This window comes from Emydura macquarii, unplaced genomic scaffold (genome assembly GCF_026122565.2).
Source record: "Emydura macquarii macquarii isolate MOO-44397 ecotype Brisbane River unplaced genomic scaffold, CSIRO-AGI_Emac_v2 contig_1027, whole genome shotgun sequence".
Lineage (NCBI taxonomy): Eukaryota > Metazoa > Chordata > Testudines > Chelidae > Emydura > Emydura macquarii.
In genome coordinates, this window is record NW_027131164.1 from 1158824 (window position 1) to 1182175 (window position 23352).

A 23352-nucleotide genomic window follows, 5' to 3' on the forward strand; every position below is an offset into this window, starting at 1 on the left:
CCTGAATATTTTGACCGTGCCTTTCTAAAACCATCATGAGCTTACAAAGTTACCTTAAAAGCTATAGATACTGAATGGTTTATTACTTATTTTATCTTCAGACTCTGAATCTCTTCATCATGTACATGTATATCATGGCTTTCATCAAGAAAACTCAATATAAGCCTTTTTCCTATATATAATTTTTACCTTTTTGCACTTTTCTACATTATCTGGTCCAGGTGGTGCATTAAGCAGTATTAATAGGAGGTATCGATTCAGCAGCTTGCCTAGTCCTAAGTCATGTAGTGTATCTTCTAGTATGATCCCATCCCAAAGAAGAATATTAGACAGCAGCTGAAATGATAAAGAAGTTTAGAATGAGCACAGTTGGTGGTAGAAGGTAAACTGAAATATAAAACTATAATGTAATATTTTGATTACACGTTTTCATGGGACCACATGCAGTCTGCAATTCCCACTTAGTCATTTCAGATTAAAAAAATATGTTAATGTCTTTATTTGAACATGAGATCATTGGATTGCACACACACATCAGAATATGCACTTGGGGCGTGGAGCTCTAGAAGTGCAATGCACTCAGCAGAGGGCAAAGACTTAGAAACTGACATGGGGGACAGCCCAAAGGCTACCAAATCTGTTTGGCTCCCTCAAGTGAACTTCTGAAGCAAGTGATAGAAAGAAAATATGTGGGGCAAGAATGGTTGGCCAAGTCTGGGGTGAGCTGAGGAGGTTCTGGCATTTAGATGGATAAGTACATTCAAATGACAGCACATTTATAACCATTATTTTGCAGCCAAATCTCTCTGAAGAGCACACATTCCAGAATCTCAAACAGGAGTCATACAAAAAGTGGAAACTAGATCAAACTACGAAGGATGAATATTAAAAAAACAACACAAACATGTAGAAAGGCCAAAGCACAAAATGAGATTAAACTAGAGAGGGACATAAAGGGTAAGAAGAAAATATTTTACAAATACATTAGTAGCAAGAGGAAGACCTAGGACAGGGTAGACCCATTACTCAATGAAGAGAGAAAGACAAATGCAGAAAATGCAGCAAAGGCCGATGCATGAAATGTCTTTTTTGTTTCAGTTTTCACCAGAAAGGTTAATATTGATCAGATGATTAACATAATGAAAATCAGTGCAAATGGGGTAGAATCTGAGGCTAAAACAGGGAAAGAACACGTTAAGAATTACTTAGGCCTGGTCTACACTAGAGAATTTTGTCGACCAAAGTCAGCTTTGGTCAACAAAACAGGTGGTGTACACACTGCAATCAACCCCCCTCCAACAAAAATGCCGTATTTTTGACAAAATAAAACCACCTCTAACTCTCACTCAAATGGTATCAGGGTCAATGTAGACACTTACACCAGTGGTGGGGTCTGTGGTGAAATTGACAAAAAAGCTCCTGCAAAGCCCAGGGACTGGTTCCTGCTCCCAACTGGGAGCAGGGCACAGTGTCCGGGTGCTTCTCCACCTGCTCCCGGCTGGAATAGCCTTGTTAATTACATGGCTGAGCCATGAAATTGATATGGCTGCCTGTTCTGGAGGACAGCAGAGAATGGATAAGTCCTCACGTGGCTTCCCCTGGCAGGGAAAGGGGAGGGGAGAAGTCCCTGGCGGCTTCCCCCGATTCCCAGCTGGGACCAGGGCGTGGGGGTGGGGGCCAGCCCACAGGCAACCCGGGAGCCTGTGGGCTCTCAGTTCCCCACACTGCCCCTTCAGTTGGTAATTTGGACATCAGCCACCGCTGTAATTATAGCATTGGCTGTAAGTCAACCAATATTAGATTGACTTATTTTTTAAGTGTAAGACAAGGCATTAGACAAGTTACATGTCTTCAAGTCAGCAGGGCCTGACAAAATACATCCTAGAATACTTAAGTATTGGGCTGAGGAAATCTGTGAGCCATTGGTGAGAATCTTATCTTTGAGAACTTGTGGAGGTTAGGAGAGATCCCAGAGGACTGGGAAAAGACAAATATTGTACCTATCTATAACAATGGGAATAAGGACAACCCAGGACATTATAGACCAATCAACTTAACTTCAGTATCCGGAAAGATAATGGAGCAAATATTCAAACAAATTGAAAGCAATTAGAAGATAATAAGGTGATAAATAACAGTCAACATGGATTTGTTAAGAATAAATCATGTCAAACCAATCCAATATTCTTCTTTAAGAGGGTAACAAGCCTTGTGGATACACGGAATCAGTAATGTGATATCTCAATTTTAGTTAAGCTTTTGATACTGTCTCACATGACCTTCTCATAAACAAACTAGGGAAATACAGCCTAGACAAACATATTATAAAGGTGTGTGTACAATTAGTACAAAACCGTACTCAGAGGGTAGTTATCAATGGTTCACACTCAAACTGGAAGAGCATATTGAGTGGGCTCTCGCAGGGATCTGTCTTGTATCTGGTTCTATTCAGTATCTTCCTAAATGATTTGGAAAATGACACAGTGTGCATTTATAAAGTTTGCGGAAGATACCAAGCGGGGAGGGGTTGCAAGTATTTAGAACGACAAGAATAGAATTCAAAATGATCTTGACAAACTGGAGAAATGGTCTGAAATAAATAGGGTAAAATTCAATAAGGACAAATGCAAAGAACTCCACTTAGGAAAGAACAATCAATTGCATAAATACAAAATGGGAAATGACTGCTTAAGAAGGAGTACTGCGGAAAAGGATCTGAGGGTTATAGTGGATCATAAACAAAATATGACTCAACAATGTAATACTGCTGCAGAAAAAGCAAACATCATTCTGGGATGTATTAGCAAGGAGTACTGAAAGCAAGACATGAGAAGTAATTCTTCTGCTGTATTTAGCATTAATAAAGCCTCAGCTGGAGTAGTGTCCAGTTCTGGGCACCACACTTTGAGAAAGATGTGGACAAACTGGAGAAAGCACAGAAAACAACAACAAAAATGACTGAAGGTCTTGAAAACATGACCTAAGAGGAAAAATTGGGTTTGTTTAGTCTGGAGAAGAGAAGATTGAGGGGGGACATGAGAACAGTCTGCAAGTACATAAAAGGTTATTATAAAGAGAAGAGTGATAACCACTAAGGACAGGACCAGAAGTAATGGGCTTAAACTGCGGCAAGGGAGATTTAGGTTAGACATTAGGAAAAACTTCCTAACTATAAGGATAGTTACACACTGCAACAAATTACCTTGGGGAATCTCTGTCATTGGAGATTTTGAAGAACAGGTTAGACAAACACCTGCCAGGGATGGTCTACTCTAAATAATACTTAGTCCTGCCTTGGGTGCAGGGAACTGGACTAGATGGTCTATCAAGGTTCCTTCCAGTCCTACATTTCTATGATTTCTGCTATTTCTCACTGAGGATTATAGACACCTTTTCCCAGTACAATCTACTAACCCCAGGATATCAGACTTCCCTGAAAATATATTTCTTGGTTGAGATCAAGCATGAAATATTTTAGCCCAAATGATTTTTCAAAGAGAAACTGGGTACATCTTGCTTACCTTTACAGCTGACCAAAACTGTCTTTCTTGGAACTTTGACTGTGGTGATATTCTGTCTTCCACGGCGCTGGTCATGGAAAGTATAACGGGAAATTGGTCAAATAACATTTTCATGGTTTTTGTTTAGAAAAAACATCCAGCCAATTAATCTCTTCTGTGTACTGATGGGTGTTAATTTCACTTCTCAATCGATGAAGAGGGTCACAATCAGAAAATAGGGTTCAGCTCTGTTACATAACTTTAAATTTGGAACCCACCACTAGTCTCTTGATAGTCCCTACTAAAATTAGCAATGGGAAACACTTAACCACACTTGATATCAGACTGTCACAGCACTGCACTGCATAGAGCCAGACAGTAGAGGACAGATACTCTGCAAACTTCCCATAATCAGTTTAGGCAATGCATTGCCCCCAACATTACCCTAGTATTCCAATCCTGTGTCTTTCCTAAAAAGAGGGATTTCCATTCATTCCAAATTGCGAAATATATAGAATATGGTGATAAGCAAGGCCAACAGTATTAAGCAAATTAAAAAAAAACAGCTAGGTATTTTTCTTTACTGTGAAAAGACTGAAGGGAAATAGTAACAATTCATGAATGTGAGGAGGAGATGAATCAAAGGGGAAATACAGGCCAGCTGGGACAAAGTATCCTTTTAACAATCAACAATTAATACATAGGGCCAGACTGAAGAGCTCTTACTCTGGGGAGTGCTTACTCACAGGAGTAGTCTCACTGACCTCAATTCCTAATCAACTCCTGTTACTACTCACTCCTGTTACTACTCACCAGCATGAATAAGGGCTCCACAACCTGACCCATACTGATGTAGTACACATTAGAAATTGTAGCTACTTCAGGAAGTTTTCTATTCCATTAGTTTCCAATTCATGTTGACTATATATTAAATTGGCACCTCACCTCTAATGAAGTGTTGGTATTTTACAGAACTAGCCTTACCTTTTAGGATATAGAGGAATAAAGACATCTTCCTCTACAGACTTCTTCATTCTTGAAACAATTGAGTTAACCAGATCCTATTAAAAAATTGAAGATTTATCATTGACATACCAATGGCTCCGCACAAAAACATATAAATGAGAGCTGATATATTGTAAGATATAATTTTAAAGACAACATTTCCTTTCAGATGAATATGATACATTTATTATAGATTAACACAGTTAATGGGCCACTGTCAGAGACAGGATTGTGGACAAGATGGACTATGATCTGACCCAATATGGCAGCTCTTATATTCTTATAGCTACAAAATGAAACTAGGCTCAGAACATAGAAGAACTGAAAAATTCAACATAATTAATTGTGCCAAAAGCAATAACAGAGCGTTACTCTTTTCTCCACACAGGTCTAACAGTTTCACGGTATCTCTACAGTTTTATCAAATTAAAATCTTGATAATATTTAGTTTTGTTTTATCTGACTTTAGCCAAGACATCAAAAATGTGCTGAAAAGGTACTACTGTATTTGATTTCTCCAATTTCAAAACAGTGATCTGGTTGACAGGTACACACATGGGTTTTCATATTCAAGATCTGATTTTCTACTCTATTTCACCAATTTTATAATGGTGAAACTCTTTGGATTTACATAGGAATGAAACTAGCATAATGGAGTACAGAATCAAGATGTCAAAGTGTACAGTAATAAAATGCTTAACATTATATAGATCTTTTTTACTGGTGGAATGATTATCCATTTTTTTTTTAATAAGTTAAAATATTTCTAGAAAGGAAGCCACTTAGTGAAGCTGAAACAGTCCTGCACTTTTCTTAAAGCTTTTCTTTAGCTCTAGAGTAGTTCTAAACCAGTGAAAAAGATTTGAGCTCAGAAACATCCTTAAGATTTTAAACAGTTAAAATGTTTAACTTTCATTGTGTATTTAATTCTTTTTAAAAAATAAATAAATGCTAAACTATAGGTTCTTGAAGATTTATCTTCATGGAGGAACAAAAGATTACAATTATGATGAGCCTCTTGCTAAATAGTCATAATTTTTCCAGTAGCAGGAGCCAATTTCTGCCAAAAGATGTACACATCTCCCATAGATTTTAAAGGGAGCTGCATTTGCACATCTGAGAGCAGAACAATTTTAGCTTTAAAATTTTGCTTATTACAAGTCATCTAAAAAGGTTAATTCTAAAGTTGCTGGATTTTGCTTATCTGATGAATGCATACAGTAAGGATAGGAAGAGCAAATAATCTATTGGTGACTTTAAAATATACCATTTTTTTCTTGTCTCTAACAGCCCAATGGTTTTTACCTGTTTTGCTTTACTGGATTCATTTTTGGAAAGGGAATGTTCTTCAAAGATATTTTTGCAGACTTGTACTAGACTGACTGTTTGTGAAGTTGACAGAGGATCCCACACATGCTCTACAAAGCCTGAAAAAAAAATTATTTCAGAAATGATGAACAAGTAATTACTTGCTTGTTTTAAAATGTCACTATAAACAAGAGGTAAACTTAATTTGCATACAAGTGTACACCAAGCAAAAGATAACAATGTTACTTAATTCTTCATCTTTGCAATAAGCATAAGCAGATTTTTTCATTAGGCGCTCTTGTGCTTTGTGACACACAAGGAAACCCAGTCTTTCCACCTCCATCTGACTAACGCCACATTTCTGCCTCAGTTATAGTCTGTTTCCAGGACAGCAACATCTTTCTAATGGTTTTCTTATATGTCCTCTGTTGTCCTCTTTTTTTGGTCTTCCATTAGGTGGTATCCAATCAAGGGTTTATCTAGGAATACAGTTTTTTTTATATCCATACAACACACCCAAATCACTTCAGCCTTCTTTCTCAAATCATTATCTCTACAGTCTGCTGGCCAGTCCTCTGTAATACATCAGCTTTGGTTAATTTATCCCATCAGCGAATGCCAAGTATTCTTCACAAACTCTGATAGAATGCATTAAGTTTCCTGTTGTGGGTTTCTAACATTTGCCAAGTTTCAGAAGCATATAACGGTGTGGCCAAAATTACTGTCTCTCGGAGCTGTGTACAACAATTTCAGAAGTTCAAGAGTCGGGGCGCACTTGCCAGGCTTCAGGGCTTAAGCCCTGTGGGGTGAGGGTGGAGCTTTGGGCATGGCAGGCATACCCCCCAGGGCAGAAGCCCTGAGCCCCACCACCACGCTGCCACAGGGCAGAAGCCCTGAGGCGCAGCAGGTGCCTCTCATGGGGCAGAAGCCTCTAACCCCATCATCCCCCCTTGGGGCTGAAGCCTGAGCACCGACAAGTGTGCGCCCTAGGGCTGAAGCCCTGAGACCCCCCCTCACTGCTAGGCAGAAAACTCTAACCCCCCACCATGCCACTGCATGGAATAAGCCCTCAACTCCGCACCACAATGTGGTAGGCTGAGAATGGCAGTGAGGGGTGGAGCCGGGGGAGAGCTTTGCGGGCTCCACGAGTCGTACTTTAACTGCAAAAGAGCCGCATGTGGCTCCCGAGCCACAGCTTGGCCACCCCTGGCATATAATAATGTGGATATTTTACAATGGCATTGTATAACTTCATTTTGATTCTTGTCTGAATCTCCTTATTTTTCCAGATATTTGCAAGTCATGAAAAGGTTCCACTTGCCTTCTGGTAAGCAAGCCCTTTCTCAATCAAACATCTCAGGGCAATGATGTGATCTATACATAACCCTTTGGTCTAAAGCCTGCTTGCTCAATACACAGTTATTCTATCTATGGCTAGTTTGATTCTGTTCAACAGTACAATGCAGAACACTTTTCTGGATACTGAAACTAGCGTTAATCCTTGCCAATTGTCACACAGCAGCTGATTTCCTTTCTGTGGTAATTTGCAGATTACATCTTTCTCCCAAACTATATTACAAAATTTATGTATTTCATATACTACTACCACCTCCTCCCCAACTTTAAGCATTTCAGCAGTGATTTTATCTTGATCAGGCACTTTCACATTTTTAGTTGCTTAATTGATTCCTCTATTTCTGCTTCTGAAATTTCTAGCAATAAGATATTTAATTCTTCACCTTCTTCTTCACTTGGAATTGTTGACTGTGATTGGTTGAACCTTAGTATGTTCTCGCCATTGTTCCACTTCCATTATTAACAATCTTCCAGCTTTCACTTTTACAATACCACTGACTATGGAACCATGATGATAATTGCTTATACATCTGGACCATTTCACAGAGTTGTCTCTCACTGATGTGTCTTCAGCTTCTTTAAATTTTTTGCCTTCCTGAATAGGGTGCTGTGATACCATGAAGTCTTCCACATCCAATCCATCTCATTTCACTCATTCCAAGAATACTAAACTTGACCTGGGTCATTTCTACAACTACTTGAATCCGTGTCCCACATGGTTCTCACATTCCAGCACCCGCTTCTAGTTTTAGTTTTAGCTGTGAGGATCTCTGGTTTCAGGCAATAAACTCCCTCATGGGCGTAAGCCAACCTCTTCATTTCTCCATTCAAACTCATCTGTTGTAGGCTCTGATTTCGAGAGGCTCATTGAGACATAAAGGCTGGCCAATCGAAATATTATTTTTATCAGGGTTATTTCCACAACTGGGACTTTAAAAAAAATACGACAGGTAGTTGGTATGACTCATAACTGCAGTCCATGGCTTCTCATTTAATATACATTTGAAGCAGCCTATATTATGCCTGATGTTTCCTCATCCGCCACACTAGGGATGCATTGGGTAGCTTAGGATGCCCCAGACAGCAGAAATGTGCTTAATAGTAACAAATTCCTTATGTAGACTACTAAGTACATACAAATCTTTATTTACCCACACACATAATGGAGCTATTTGTCTGAGGGATGGGTATATTCAATGGATATAAGATACATTTTGCAAGTGAGTACTGCTAATTATGCATATGCTTATAAATTAATGTAAGTCTACTTTAAAAAAATGTACATTTATTTGCCTGTATGGTTCTGACAGACAAACACTTCCTACTCAGTTACATGCATGTTACCTAGATGCTATGGTGATGGGCCATATGCTGCATATAGACAAACCAAGAATACATTGTAAAATCAACATCATTTATGATTAATTCAAAAGGTGATCTGCAATAACATACAGCTTTCTACTGACTATAGGAGTTGAATGTAAATCATTCAGAATATTATTTATATACAGACATACATATATCCTTACCAAATATTATATTAAAAAATGTGAAGGGTCTCAAGAACAAACTGATTAAATTAGAAGAAACTATTTTATATAACACTTAGTTTTAACTTCGCCATGTAGACATTGGACAAGAAAGGCAGTGGGAATAAAACATAAAAATGGTTCTAGAAAGCAGTCGTATCTGCTTAGATCTATTATGCTCCCTATTTGATATCAAACTGCCTGTTTTTATAAACAGTGTAACTCCATGTCCTTGGATGAGTCGTTGGCAGCAGGAATTGAACTGGGACATTCGGATTATAAAGCATAAGCCTCTTCCTTCCTCAACTAAGAGACCCAGGATGGTTAGCAAAAGCTGTAGTAGGCTCATCAACATCTATCTGTAACCCAGTCACTGCCAGAAAGGAACCGAGTGGCACACTAAATGTATGTGGATTACAATAGCTATGATGTTTGTTTTCATATGGAAATTCCCTTCTCCTTTCCACACTTCTCCAAGAAACCTATTGTTTGAATGACAACCTCCCAACTTATAATGTGCGTGACACCATATCCCCTTGGCTCCATCCTGAAGAGCCATGTAGCAGCTTTTGTGCTGCAACAAGAAATCTAGCTTTACCATTATTAGTAACCTAATAATATTGGTTAAATTGAGCAAGAAAGCTCAAATTTTAATTGCCTAGCTATAGTTAACACTATTGAGGCAGTCTTAACATACCTGTTATTTTAGGAAGAATAGTTTTCTCAGTGATTGTAGGCAAAACAGTTTGATCAGGGTCATCATTTCTCTTTGATTGTGACATATTTTTGTCATCGCTAAATTCTTCTATAGCTCTGAACCAGGGCATCTCATTCAGATCTATGAAATTCTGATTAAGAAAAACAATCAGTGAGAGAGATCAGGCCACTGAGGACTCACATAAGGCATTTTTTACCGAAATATTTTCACTGATGGATTTCCCAATGACAATTATCTCCCAGGACAACAGGAGTAAAATACAAAAAAATGATCTGTCACTTTATGAAGAAAAGCCAAGAACTACCTGAATAACTGAGTAAGATAAAAAAGATGCTAGCTGCAAAGGCAGATGGTGCAACAATGACTAAGCAAGAAGACTAGGAAGAAAATTAGGATTAAAATGTTGAGATTTTTGTAAATCACAATGCCTGTGATAATTTAAATCCAGCTTCCTGTATACCATGGGGACATAGAACTTTTCCAAAAATAATTCCTACAGCATATCATTTAGGAAACATCCAATCTTGATTTTAAAATTGCTAGTGATGGGGAATCTATTACTACTCTTGGTAAACTGTTCCAATGGTTAATTACCTTCACTGTTGAAAACACACACCTTACTTTATCTGAATTTGTCTAGTTCTAACTTCCAACCATTGAATTGTGCTACACCTTTCTCTGCTAGATTACAGAGCCCATTATCAAATATTTGTCTCCCATGTAGGTACTTACAGACTGTGACGCACTCACCCCTTAAACTTTTCTTTGTTAAACTAAATATATTGAGATCCTTGAGTCTATCACTATAAGGCATGTCTTGAACCTGTCCAATTTATCAACATCCCTTTTGGCCACAGCACTGCACTGGGCTGGGCTGATTCAGCTGAATATCCACTACGACCCCTAAATCTTTTTCAAAGTGATTGCTTCCCAGGATAGAGTCCCCCGTCCTGTTAGTATGGCCTACATTCTTTGTTCCTAGATGTATAACTTTACATTTAGCCATATTAAAACACGCATTATTTGTGTGTGTCCAGTCCCCCAAGAGATCCAGGTTGGTCTTGTATCAGTGACCTGTCCTCCATTATTTACCACTCCTCCAATCTTTACGTTATCTGCAAACTTTATCAGTGATTATTTTAGTTTTATTTCCAAATTATTGATAAAAAATGTCAAATGTGCTTGTCCTTGTTGAATCTCATCAGATAGTTTTTGGCCCAATCCTCCAATTTGTCTAGGTCACTCGGTATCCTATCCCTACCCTCCAGCGTATCTACCACTTCCCCCAGCTTAGTGTCATCTGCAAATTTGCTGAGGGTACAATCCACCCCATCCTCTAGATCATTAATAATCACTCCACAGATAAAATCTATTGAAAGTGATGCCTAAGGATAAAGGCAGGTCCCTAAAGCATTGATGCTCCATATAACATAGGGATTTACAGATTAGAACTAACACCCTGAATTGCACATTGAAGCTGATGGAATACTAGTGCAGTATATGTATAATAAAGTACATCATGTCAATTGATAAGTGAAAAATTTACTGGTGAACATACCTCAAGAGGATTCCAGCCTATTAATTGAATTCTGATTAATGGTCTTAAGAGTTTAGGCAGGCATAAACTAATATAAGCATCATAATAAGAGTCAGGAAACTTCTGTCTCCATTGCTGGAATTTCAACAGGATATTTCTGATGTTACAAAAATCTGCATGCACATCTTCACAGATTTTCTTACTTTCCTGTAATATATCATCTGTGGATAAAGTACATTTGTATATAGAGAAATATTACTAAAGATATTTATGGATGCCCAAACTAAAACAGGATATGCATAGACAGCATACATGGAGGAAGAATTCATGGGATAAACTGCATTTTTCATGCACCTCTGACACCTCCTCTACTCTGTCTCAGTTGGAATTTATTCTAATATTCCAACTTCCTGAGAACCTTCTAACAGTTGATCTTTATTTTTTAAATTCTCCCCACAAAAGATGTGAACCTCCCCAAAAAACTTACATTGGCACAAAACTCAGGACAGACAAATTCAGTCTAGAACTAGCAGCAGATTTAAATGATCAATATATTGCAATCTCTATACCAAAAAGCAAAGGGGGGATCCACAGCTTTTCACTGAAGGATTCGCTTCTAGCCTTAGAAGGACTCAAAATTTCAGACTTTAAAATCATGATGTGACTAACCATAGGAAACGCTATTTTAGAAGAACTGTAAATAAGTTATTTGTACTTTTCCTCACCCTCTGGACCCTGTGCAGTTATACTCATGGTGATTAGATAAGCTTGCTTTTAACCACAGAGAACAAACAATATAGCCTCTACACAGCTGAAAAAAAGTTTCTTTAAAAATAATCAGCATAAAAATATATGGCAGTGTGGCATCAGGTTTTGTAAGAAATATTTTGGGATAGCCTGTATAATTCACTTATGGCTTCATCGTATGCAGGTAATGTGGCCATCCCAAACTCATGCTGACAAAACTGATATACAACAGCATACCATTATATGTTCTCCATACTCCCACCAACAAAAAAAATTAATAATTTAAGAATCAAAGTTGCTCAAATGTATTTCCTCATTACAAGTGCATGACTCATAGTTTTCAATTCAGGTGCAGTAATTAAAAAACCCTCCTTTCAGAAACAACTTATCTTTATCTGAAAAATGTGGAGGGACATGGTTCATTACAAGACTGTCACTGACCTTTGTTTTTCTGGAAATCAGGCATCTCTGCAGGAGACAGCTCATCATCACTGGACATGCCTTCATAGTGATCAGACTTCCCAAATCTCTCTCTTGTTTGCCTTCTGCATGTCCTGTATTTTATAATGAACTCACATTAGAGACCCTGCAGCATATTTATATCTAAGAGAGAAAACTTTATAAAGGTAGGTTATTTTACAAATAAACTGATGAGAGAAAAGAGTATGCAAAAGGAAATATGATCAGCACTAATCAACAGAGCAAAAAAATGGTTATTTTGTAATAAAGTAGAGCTAAAAGGAAGTGGAAAACTTGTATAAAATGGTTTTGGAAACTGGGATTAAGAATGTCAGGACACTTGTCATTGGGAATGTGTGTGCCCAGTAGGACTTTCTAATCTCTCCTCCATTAGCTTCTGACCTCATTTCACTCCCAGCTCTCCTGACATCTCCCACCTCGCCTTAAATATTGAACTTCAGGTTCAATTTTCTCTGTGGTGAACCGTGATATGGTATTTCTTTTAATTGAGAGCTCTGATGCATAATAGAGTCTGGCACCATAAATCGCAGAGCCGATAAAACCTAGAACTGGACCGCATAAAAATTCAGAGATGTATTTGAGTTCCAGTTTAACTATAAACATAGAAATGGGTCACGTCAGGCTACAGATTCCAGAACCCATACCTTTGCTTCTGGAAAATGCTTAGTTATGTACATGAAATCTTTTAAATCAACATAATACTTCTACTTATCACTTAACTGTTCTAAATATATATCTAAAATTAAGCTTTTTATGTACTATTTTTCTTCTATTTAAATTCCAAAGACAACGCCTCTTCAATGTGCAGTAGACTCAGTTTATTACCTTATTTTATTGCACTTCAGTAAAAACAAAGTTGTTTCTTTTGCTCATTTTTATATACATACGAATACTTGTAATAATTTTTTTTAAACAGTAAAGTTCAACTACAATGATAGTGCTCTAAGAGCTAACATTAGATCAATAAAATTTCTTATGAGCTAAGGAAAAAAACTACTGTTTGGGCTAGATGACATAAGTCATTTTCATCTCCAGTTTGCGTGATTCTATGATCCTCAACCTATTGGTACCATAGTGCTTTTTGACAGCATTTTTGCTGCCCACACAATGATCTAAAGTTTATTTCTACAAAGGTTTACAACACTGATAGTGAATAGTGGCTTTTCCCGTCACTTCATAAGAAATGTTCTTAATGCCAATACATTAGGTTCTCTGGGGAGAACAAAACATTGATGCTCAGATCCCAAGCAATGTGAGAGTGAAAATAATTAAGAAGTAACATGTGAAACTGTACTCCAAATAGTCCCATTCTAAGTTTTGGAAGGCAAACTAGTTAGTAGTCCTTTTGGTAATAAATTAGACAGAATTCAAGTAAAATATTAAATATAAGCTTCACGTTTAGAAATCTTGCAAATTTGCATTCACCATTCTATGGATAATAAGAAGTTATTCAAACGATGTGTGATCAAAGTTAGATATATTTACGTTTTATAGTTACCTTCGAGCCTCACACTCTTCCAGGAGCTGCTCGGTTTTTTCATCATCTCCCAAGCTGCCATTAGCTGACTTGCCATTCTTTCCTATCAATGAATAGAAATAGCTGCATAACAACATGAGCTGGTTTGGAATTATCAATTTTCTTGAATACAAAATATTTTAGTCAATACTATTTTTCCCCCTCTACAGTTTATTATTTTAGAAATGGAAGGAAAAAAATAAGAACTTCTATGCAAAACTTTATTAGTAACGTCTGCAATGTTAAAGCAAAATAACATTACATATGTGAGGACTGTGTAACAATCTGATGTGCCAGTTTCTTGATATAATATAGTCTGAGTTCAGAGGGTGAATGATGAAGTTAGGGTGCATATTGCTTTTTAGTATCTATTGGAGGTGGAAGTGAATGACTTTTGGAATGCAATATTGACAGCACTGAAGGTAGTGTGAAGGCGACAATGAAAGCTAGAGATTTCTCTCCGTTTGTAAGTCAAAACTGAAACTAGGCAATGATTTATTTCCAATTCAAGAAATACCCCCAAGTATTATGAATAATGATTATCTGGTTAGGAACCTAGATCTAGTGATAAAGAACAGCACTAGACTAGTCTTCCACTAGTGCTGTCTTCTCAGTGAGCACTCAACAGCAACACTTTGTCCACCAATATTAATTGTTCCTAGTCTGATCTCCTTTTAAGCGAGTAGAGAATAGCCTCATTGGGCCAGAAAGCATCTTACACTTGAGCTATTCACTTGTACTTCAATCTGCATATATATGTGGGCAGAGAGGCTGCGAGGGCAGATGTTCCAATTAAAATAGTTGTGGAAAATCTATGTTTTACCATGGCAGTATTACAGGATAATAAGAACAGTACTTCTGCCACATTAACTATATCTAGGAGGGCAGGTAACATGGTAGTTAAAAGCTTTGTTAAACATGCACGTGCACTATGATTTGTCATTTATTATGGACTTGATAGTATTTAAATGTAATTGTAGAGGCAACTACTGATATAGAGAATTAGCTTTTTTTTCCTCACTCGGTATCTGCTGTCAATATGCCAGACCACTTTACAAACTATGCACTGCACTAATAGGAAATTTTAAAAAAACAACCACCATGAGGCCACTTTGTAGCGTCAAAGTACAGATGTCATATGAATGGTAGGTATTGTAACCTGATGCATCTGGCATCCATTCGTTCAATGGCAGCATCAAGCATCCTGATCTCATTTTTCCTGTAGTTTTGCTTCTATAACCCCAAAAAGGTTTTGAATGATAATGTACAATGGGCACACACAGTATACAAATGATAAATTCTTACTGTGGAAAGAGAACATGCTATAATGTTGAGGATTGTGTTTACCTAGAAACGAGTAAGAGAGCAGAGATTTATTTTGGATAAAATTCTCACAACAGCTTAAGATGTTTCATTCAGCATGTTTTTCCTCTTACAGAAGTGTCACCTGCTCTAATTTCAGACATATCCAAATTCTGTAGATATACACAAAATATTTATCTCTAAGGGACACATAAATAAAAGTCAGACAGCTAGATGAAAAAGGTAGAGGATTTTAGATTCTCAAATGCACGTCAGACTCTTCAATTGCCAAATTTTGGCCAATTCAAAATTTATCTGAAACTACGCTCTGTTCAATTTATTCTTTTTGAACACTGACTGGCAGTCACTGAGTTGAATAGTTCAAGTTCAATTTCAATAATTCAAGTTGAAGAGTTCATCTTTTTGATTGCCAAAAGTGACCTTCTCTTCCCAATATTATTTACAGTTCAGAAACAGAGTAAAAGGTAAAGGAGAATTATTGTGGAAGTACAATTCCAAGTCATACTGAGTAGCCGAACGATGAAGGGGAAAACAAAGAAATCCAGTGTAATGGAAAACCTGCCACAATGGCATGGCAACACAGTCAAAATAAAATCACTAATAGACTCAGGCTCATAGACTTCAAGGTCAGAAGGGACCAGTATGATCATCTAGTCTGACCTTCTGCACATCGCAGGTCCCAGAACCTCACCCAGCTAGCTACTCCTGTAATAGATCCAAAACCTCTGGCTGAGTTATTGAAGTCCTCAAATCATGATTTCAAACTTTCAAGTTACAGAGAATCCACCATTCAGTGCAGTTTAAATCAGCAAGTGACCCAGGCCCCATACTGCAAAGGAAGGCGAAAACCCTCAGGGTCTCTGCCAATCTGACCTGGAGAAAATTCCTTTCTGTCCCCAAATATAGTGATCAGTTAAACCCCGAGCATGTCAGCAAGACCCACCAGTCAAACACCTGGGAAAAAAATTCATTGTAGTAACTCAGAGCCCTCCCCAACAAGTGTCCAATATCCAACCATGGTGCAATCCCGTCATACCATCCCCTACATAAACTTATCAAGCTCAGGTTGTCTAAAAAAATCGCAAATGCCCCATCCTCATAAGGATCTCTCAGAAATGGTATAGATACATATATGCATACACACACTCTCTTCCCCCCTCAGCTTCTGTTGAGAAAGTGCAAAAGCTTCAGTTGCCTAAAACTTAACTTTAAAAAAGTTATACTAACTTGATAGCAGCTGAACAAAAGCAGATTCATTTTTCAGATCCTCTTGCCTACGTTTCAAGAGAGTCATGGCTTGCTGTTGAAGTAGCATCTGCATAGCTGATTCTAGTTCATTAATATGAAGTAGCTGAAATATATTCAATAGATATTACATTTTCAGTTACTCTAGAATTACCAAAGAAAAGCTGAAATAAAAAATGTGAAAAGCAGAAATAGTTTCCCCAATTACTTTTATATACAACAGTGATGAAAAACTAGAAAAAATATGGTATTTAGTTAGAGTAATAAGTTCCTCTTCCTTTTGATTAGAACTTTCAGGCTCAGTTCTTGCTAAGCTGAGAAGTACCATCTATTGAGATGTATGAAGGAATAAACAGAATACTTAGAAGGGTATATAATGTGTTCAGTTTGCAAGTAAAAAGATATCTTATTTCTTAATGCCACCCTTACAAGCTCAATAGGGACTCTGGGAATGAGGCTGCTGTTTTCCATGCATTTCATACATCACCACCAGTAATAAGACTTCAGTAGGCCAAAATTTCACCCTCAGTTATACTATATAACCCCACCGTCTTCAAATTAAGCAATCATCAGACACCTTTGCAACCTCAATGCCTCCAGTAAGGTTAAACAGGAGTAACTGACTGGAACTTAAGGCTATGTTTACACTGGTGGTGGCAAAAGCGCTGCTGCCAGATCAATCTTTCATGATCGACTGAGCAGTCAGTGAGACCCGCTCAATAGATGAGGGAGGTGACTTAATAAGTCCACCTCCTCAACTAGCGTAGCGCTGAGCCGATGGGAACGCTTTTCCCGTCAGCTCAGTGCAATGTGAACAGAGCTCAGAAGCAGTCGACGGGAGTTACGCAAACTACTCTGCGTAGTTTGCGTAACTCCCGTCAACTGCCGCCGAATTTCCGGGTAAGTGTGAACAAGCCCTTAGAGAGCAATTTTGTTCATGACGCACAAGATGAAATAGATACCAAATCAACCTTAGCTAGGTTGGGTTTTGCAGGGATAAAAGAAATAAAAGCAGCAAAATCTCATTTTGTCACTTACATAAATATGACTTGACCTAGAACATCCATCCACAATAAACCCTAAAGTAAGTTTCCATTAACAGTCATTTTTCAGAATAAAAATTAAAGGGAACATGGATACCCCTACCTAAATCACCCCTACTTGAGACCTTGAAACCCACTGGCTTTCGCAAATCCATCCCAGCATGTTTAAGAAAATGTGGCTCACCTGGTTCATTTCAGGTGAGCTTAACAGGCCCAAGTTACACCCTGAGCTAATTAAAAATCATCAATAATCTAAACTAACTCAGCTGTTCCAGCGCTAGGAATATAGAGAATTATCTTCCTATCAAAAGAAATTAAAGGATTCTCTCATCCAAAATATTTCAACAAGACTGTTGTTGGAGCTTTTAATTCACATGGCCTCACTTTCCTTTTATAAATAAAGAAAATAAAGTTGTGAAATTAATTTATTTTTTTTACATTTAAGATTTTTTAATGAATGTCTTGCTCATTTTAATGAACAACCAGCAGTTACTCTCTTTCTGGTGTTTAAATAGAGATTTCAATAGTAGCACCTAAGCTCTAAATACAGTAATGCATATCATATAGCAATATCCACAAAAAACATAATGGAAGTGTATTATTTACCTCATCCAGACTGTAAGAAGCTTTGCTTGCCCTCCCTCTCCTTTTAAATGCATGTGATAGTTATGATGGTAAGGCTACAGCAAACAGGTGTGCTTCGGCTAGCTAGATATAGCACAGATAGGTGATGTAAAAGAATTCCACCCCTCGCCATCTCTGCTAATCCATCTCAATCAAAACTTGAAACCCTCACCCCTTCCATTCTGTAATATTGAGTACATTTCTATGGAAGTTTTGAGATGCATACAACTGAGGACTTAGGTGAGACCTTCAAATTAATCTTCAATTTTTACCTAAAACACCATAATTTATTACTCTAATGTGTGTGTCCACAAATCTTTAGTCTAGTCAAATATTTTTATTTTGAAAAAATCTGGTTGTTGGCAGAGCAATACAAAATCTAAAATTATTCTTCGAGCCGTCTGTAAAATACCAAAGCTGCACAATATAGTGATGACACAGGAAGAGAATATTTAAAAGGGATGTTTTAAAAAAAATGTAGTAGTTTTAGGGTATTACATTGACAGTAAATTTCCTCTGACAATCCTTGGATTTTACAATCATCACCTTAGTTTTAATATCCACCCACAAAGAAGACAAATTGAAGATAAGAAAATTAAGTATTTTCCTTAGTCTCTTTATTAGAACAATCTTAAGCATTACATAATAGATATGTCTTCTGACAGAATTTATATTTAAATTAATGGTGTCCCAATACTGTTTCCCCATACTTGGTGGCAACAAAATGTAAATTTCTAGATGAAAGTGACTATTCTGTTGACTGAATATCACAAACTTCAATCCATCCCCTTTAAAAAAAAAAGTGTACCTTTTCATTCAAACAGTCCACAAGATTTTCCATGTAACTTTTCATAGACCTGTAGAATTTGTAATTCAGAGCTGCATTTGAAGAGCTCTCTAACTTCTGGATGGTACTCTTTGAGTTTTTAATGTCCTGTGTATATTTTTCATACTCCCTCTGGTGAGCACGGTGAAGGTCCTGTAATGATGTTATTCTTAAAAAAAAAAAAAAAAAATTCAACTAAAAAAAGCTGCTTGCAAACACATTAAGCCACCTTACGTTTTTCTAAATCATTTTTATGCAGCAAGCCTAGTTCTAGGTTAGTAATGATAGATAGTACTTAGAGTGCTTCCCCTTCCATTTGCCCCACTCAATTTAAAAGTCTATTAAGAATTAATCATGCCCTCATTTCCCAGTATGTGGGATGTGAACTGGCCTTTCTACTGTTCTCCAGTCTCCACTTTCATTTACATGGATGGTAATTTAGATGCCAATGACGATACTTTGAACGTCAACACTGTTGACTATTTTACTGTTCATCTAATCATGTAAAAAAGAAGAGGCCTGATATTTGGAAATATTCAGAACTTTAGCACTGCATGGCAGGATTGAATGCGGACTGTAATTCGTCTAATTTTCCTGAAGGGGGGTTCAGCTTCCAAGTTTCAAAAACTAAGTAATATGTCAAAAAAAAAAATAAAAAAAACCCAGTCATTATAATTGACTACCTGGTCAAATCAAACTAAAGGAAAACACAATGCAATCATAGTTAAAAAAAATCATGTTCAATTCAGCCTTCTGCAATTGTATACGTTTTAAACAAAACATCATGGTCAAATTAAATTATTTTCTTATTCCTCCTGCTTGCAAGTAGGTGACCTATTTTTTATGTTACTAATATCCTCATTCTCTTTTCTGAATTTGATTCTATATGCAAATGAACCCAGAATTTAACTGATCTTCTCCAAAAAAGTAGGCAAAAAAATGGTAACTGCTGCAAAATTCTTTAAGCCAATTTAGCCACAATTCTTAAGATTGATGTTAGTGGGGCTCCGCATGGGTGCACAGGTCTCTCTGTGCAGAGCTCTCCACAGGACAGGCCTAAAATTGGTGTTAAGGTTTCAGATTTGTGCTATTTGCTTAATCTCCCATGACTGCATTACCACCAGTTATAGCAACAGTGTGAGTGCTACCATAGAAGAATTGAAAGCATTTTAATCAACATCTCATCAACCCTTTCTCACAGCATATTCACCTGACTTTGTGGTGAAAACACCATTGATTTGTCTACATTAGCACTCCACTTAATGGGTCTGCACTGGTGGTAGTACAATGGAAGTGATTTTAACAAATAGTTCCCCATAGACATTGCCACAATGTTTACTACCAAGCAAAATAAAAACCATAGTACTATTAAGGGTACAGCAGCAAATACATTACACATAAAACAATAATGCTAAGAACCTCTAGTGCCTGGAAGAAAGTGTCAAACTGTAGTGACAGAATGAGATACACTGGTTCATTAGATATTAAATACACCACTGTATGTAATATAGGTTGCTCAAAACTTATTTTTCACACTAACAACATTTACCTTCTAGTCAGTCGCTTCTTTACAATTTCCAGGTTCACAGGTGGCAGTGAAACAGAGGGATCAAACTTTATTTTCATGGGTCGAGATTTACGCAGAGAAGTGTCTACATTAATTCCCTATGAGAATTAGCATTGTTAATTTTTATGAACTTGTTTTCCTCTGGAATTGTAAGCTTTAGTAGGTCCAATGATTAGAATATACAGCAAGTTGTTGTTACTATGTACATAATTTAATGCCACATTTCAGGGCTGAACAAAAAATTAGATGTTTCCTGTGCAAAATGTATACATAGGTAAAGCTGATATCAAGCCAGTTTTTAGTTTTGACTACACTTTTTTTTCCTTTCTCTTCATTAACTGATAATCGTTACAAATTCCAGAACTGTACAGAACACTTCCATCCTGAAAACAGAAACCTGGTAGGTATTTTTTTAATATGTTTCAATCCTGTCTTTACAGCCAACAATAAACACGCTATCTTTTTTTTCATTTATATTTTGTTTTAGAACCAAGTTGTTATATATAAGATTTTTGGAAATAATTCATGATTATCTCATGAGGCTTAAAGAATTAATAATATAGAAGGACTACAGTATATAAGCATTAAGCATCAGAATGCAAATATACTTTATTTTCACCCTACAGTAAATGCCTAAGTAAACTCTAAATTTTGTCACAATGGAAAAATATATGACAGATTCCACAATTTGAAAGTATAAATTGCAAGTAATTGTGACAAAAGATGGATTTTGGCCAATCACAACTTAGAAGAGTCAAATGATGTTCTGCATTCTAGGTCAGTTTCAGTTTCCAAGTTGATTTAAGGTCTACCCAATGTAGACAGTATTGCAGTAATCTAGTCTGAAAGAAATGGTTGCAGAAAGAAGAAAAAAAGGCCTTCTGAGAAACAACTGCTATATGATGGTCTAATAGGAGCGGAGTATCCAATAATACCAGATTATAAACTAACAACATATAGTGGGTATATAAACCCTCACCATATTCTCCAGTTGCTTCCTTTTAGTTATCAGCATCCCTTCAGTCCTATCCAGACTGTCTTTAGATAGCCAGTTTTTCTTACCTGCTCCAATTTCACCTAGACTAGATAAAGGAGCACTTAATTTGATCATCAGCACATTGAAAGTGCCACAGTTCATACTCCCTTACAAAGCCTCCCAAATGCCCCATGTACACCTTGAACAGAAAGGGAAAGAAGATGGGAACCCTGTTGAACTCCACAGGAAAGTGCCCTTAGAGAGGTTAAATAATGCCCAATACCAATCTAGTATTGTGGGGATGGGGGGAAGAAGCTAGAGGAAACATGAAGTGTTATGATAGTGTTTCTTCCCCCATTTAATATTTCTTCCCCTTCCTTGCTGACAGCTTATTAGTGTAGCTTTTAGAGAATAGCATTTTAATGGTTTGGTTTGTGAATATTTTCATTTTTAAGATCCTGAACACCACAGCAGATATTTTAGCTCAGAGTTTCATTCTTACACTTTTAACTGACTTAGATTCCTTGCCTTTCCAAAAGGTTCCTCTGCACTGAAAAGTGTGGGTAATACACCTTTCCTTGGAGAATAATGACAATGCTGTTCCTCTGATCAGTCAGAAATGGGAAATTGCTTATCTGCATTACCACACTCTTCGCCTATTTCTATTCTCCTCCTACCTAAAGAATTAGCATGTCACTACCCAAAACTTCATCTCCAATGATCACGGAATAAGGAGCTCCAATATTGCTCCCAAAACAAACTATCTTGCATAGCAGTAAAGAGCAATAACAATGGCAGGAAAAAGCACATCACCTGTGGGAGTTTGACTGCTTTCTTTAGTTGCTGTTCTTCCCACTTACTTTGTGTTTCATCATCTTCACTTGCTTCATCACTGTTGGATTCTAGAAGTAATGGAAAGAGTAATTTATATGACCAACAGCAGTTCTCCATCTATCCTTTTTGCACCCCATCATCATCCCCAAAATATTTGCTGCTGTTCCTCCAAGCATTACTGGGAAAGTGGGACAGGCAGAAAGAACAGCACAGGCAGGATTCTCAAAGATGATTTTAAAGGCTGCAGTGGGAATATACCTATACTGAAAATTAAGTCCCTAAGAATATAGTTTCTTTGTTAACTGTTGCTGCAGAATCAGTGCAAGCATAAAACACTTTGTCCTACAAACACATTGGGATATTTTATTTTACAGATCAAACTGTATAGAATCCATACTAAATATATATAAATATAGTTGTTATTGTTCTAACTATCCTGTCAGAAAAGAGTATAGAAGTGGCAACTTCATATACAAGAATTCCTTGTCAGTTTTCTAAATCATATTAGCTAATCTTAGTGACAAAAAAAAAACCATTCTATTTATTGTCTATTCCTTTTGCACAGCTATGGGAGGGTAAGCTGGAGTCTATTCTAGTTTAATTAATAGTTTTGTTGATGAATAAGTTCTCATCTTAACAACTCTCACTTGAATAAGTAGTGCAGGATTGAGCTCTATGTTCTAACTGCAGAATCAAGAGCCAGAAAGAACACTCAACTTTCTGATCCTAGGCTGAATTTGCAATGCTGATAGTTAGGAAAAACATCTTTTCACTTGTTAACCAAACAGAAGGACTTTCCACATCCAATGTCATGGCTACAGGACAAACTGTACCTTAGACCCCTTTAATCCCACTAGACTTACTACTGAGGGAATTCTGCACCACTGCACAAGTGCAGAATTAATATCCCACACAGAATTTTTTCCCCCCTCAGAATAATTGATTCTGATAAGAGAGGGGAAGGGAAGTTGCAATTACACCTTTTGCCCACCAGGAGCTGATGCCAGAAGAGAGGGCAGCTGGCTCACAGGCCAGAATAGTCAGTTGTGGACAGGGAGGGGTCAGAGGCTGCTTTCCTCACAGCATCCTGCCATGGGGCCAGGTGAGGAGGCAAGGGCTATGAGGGGGACAGCAGAGCAAGACACACCAGGCTCCTGGGAGAGGGGGTGTCTCACAGACTGGGGTGGGAGCACAGGAGCTAGTGGAGTGACATTGAGC

The 23352-nt window shown here is 37.4% G+C and overlaps 1 protein-coding gene across 2 annotated transcripts in view; it reads right to left on the bottom strand.

Moving 5' to 3' along the window:
- GCFC2 (GC-rich sequence DNA-binding factor 2) overlaps positions 1 to 23352 on the bottom strand; it is a 38024-nt gene that overhangs the window by 3770 nt on the left and 10902 nt on the right. The window contains exons 5-16 of one of the 2 annotated variants that reach the window (XM_067544675.1): positions 22114 to 22202; positions 20307 to 20422; positions 18740 to 18926; positions 16247 to 16370; positions 13679 to 13760; positions 12142 to 12254; positions 10975 to 11174; positions 9396 to 9546; positions 5811 to 5932; positions 4485 to 4561; positions 3522 to 3588; positions 190 to 336 (exon numbers count right to left, since the gene is read on the bottom strand). In XM_067544675.1, the coding sequence (XP_067400776.1) occupies positions 190 to 336; positions 3522 to 3588; positions 4485 to 4561; positions 5811 to 5932; positions 9396 to 9546; positions 10975 to 11174; positions 12142 to 12254; positions 13679 to 13760; positions 16247 to 16370; positions 18740 to 18926; positions 20307 to 20422; positions 22114 to 22202 (1475 nt within the window). The remainder of the gene's footprint in view (positions 1 to 189; positions 337 to 3521; positions 3589 to 4484; positions 4562 to 5810; positions 5933 to 9395; positions 9547 to 10974; positions 11175 to 12141; positions 12255 to 13678; positions 13761 to 16246; positions 16371 to 18739; positions 18927 to 20306; positions 20423 to 22113; positions 22203 to 23352) is intronic. The other variant, XM_067544676.1, reaches the window with a different exon arrangement.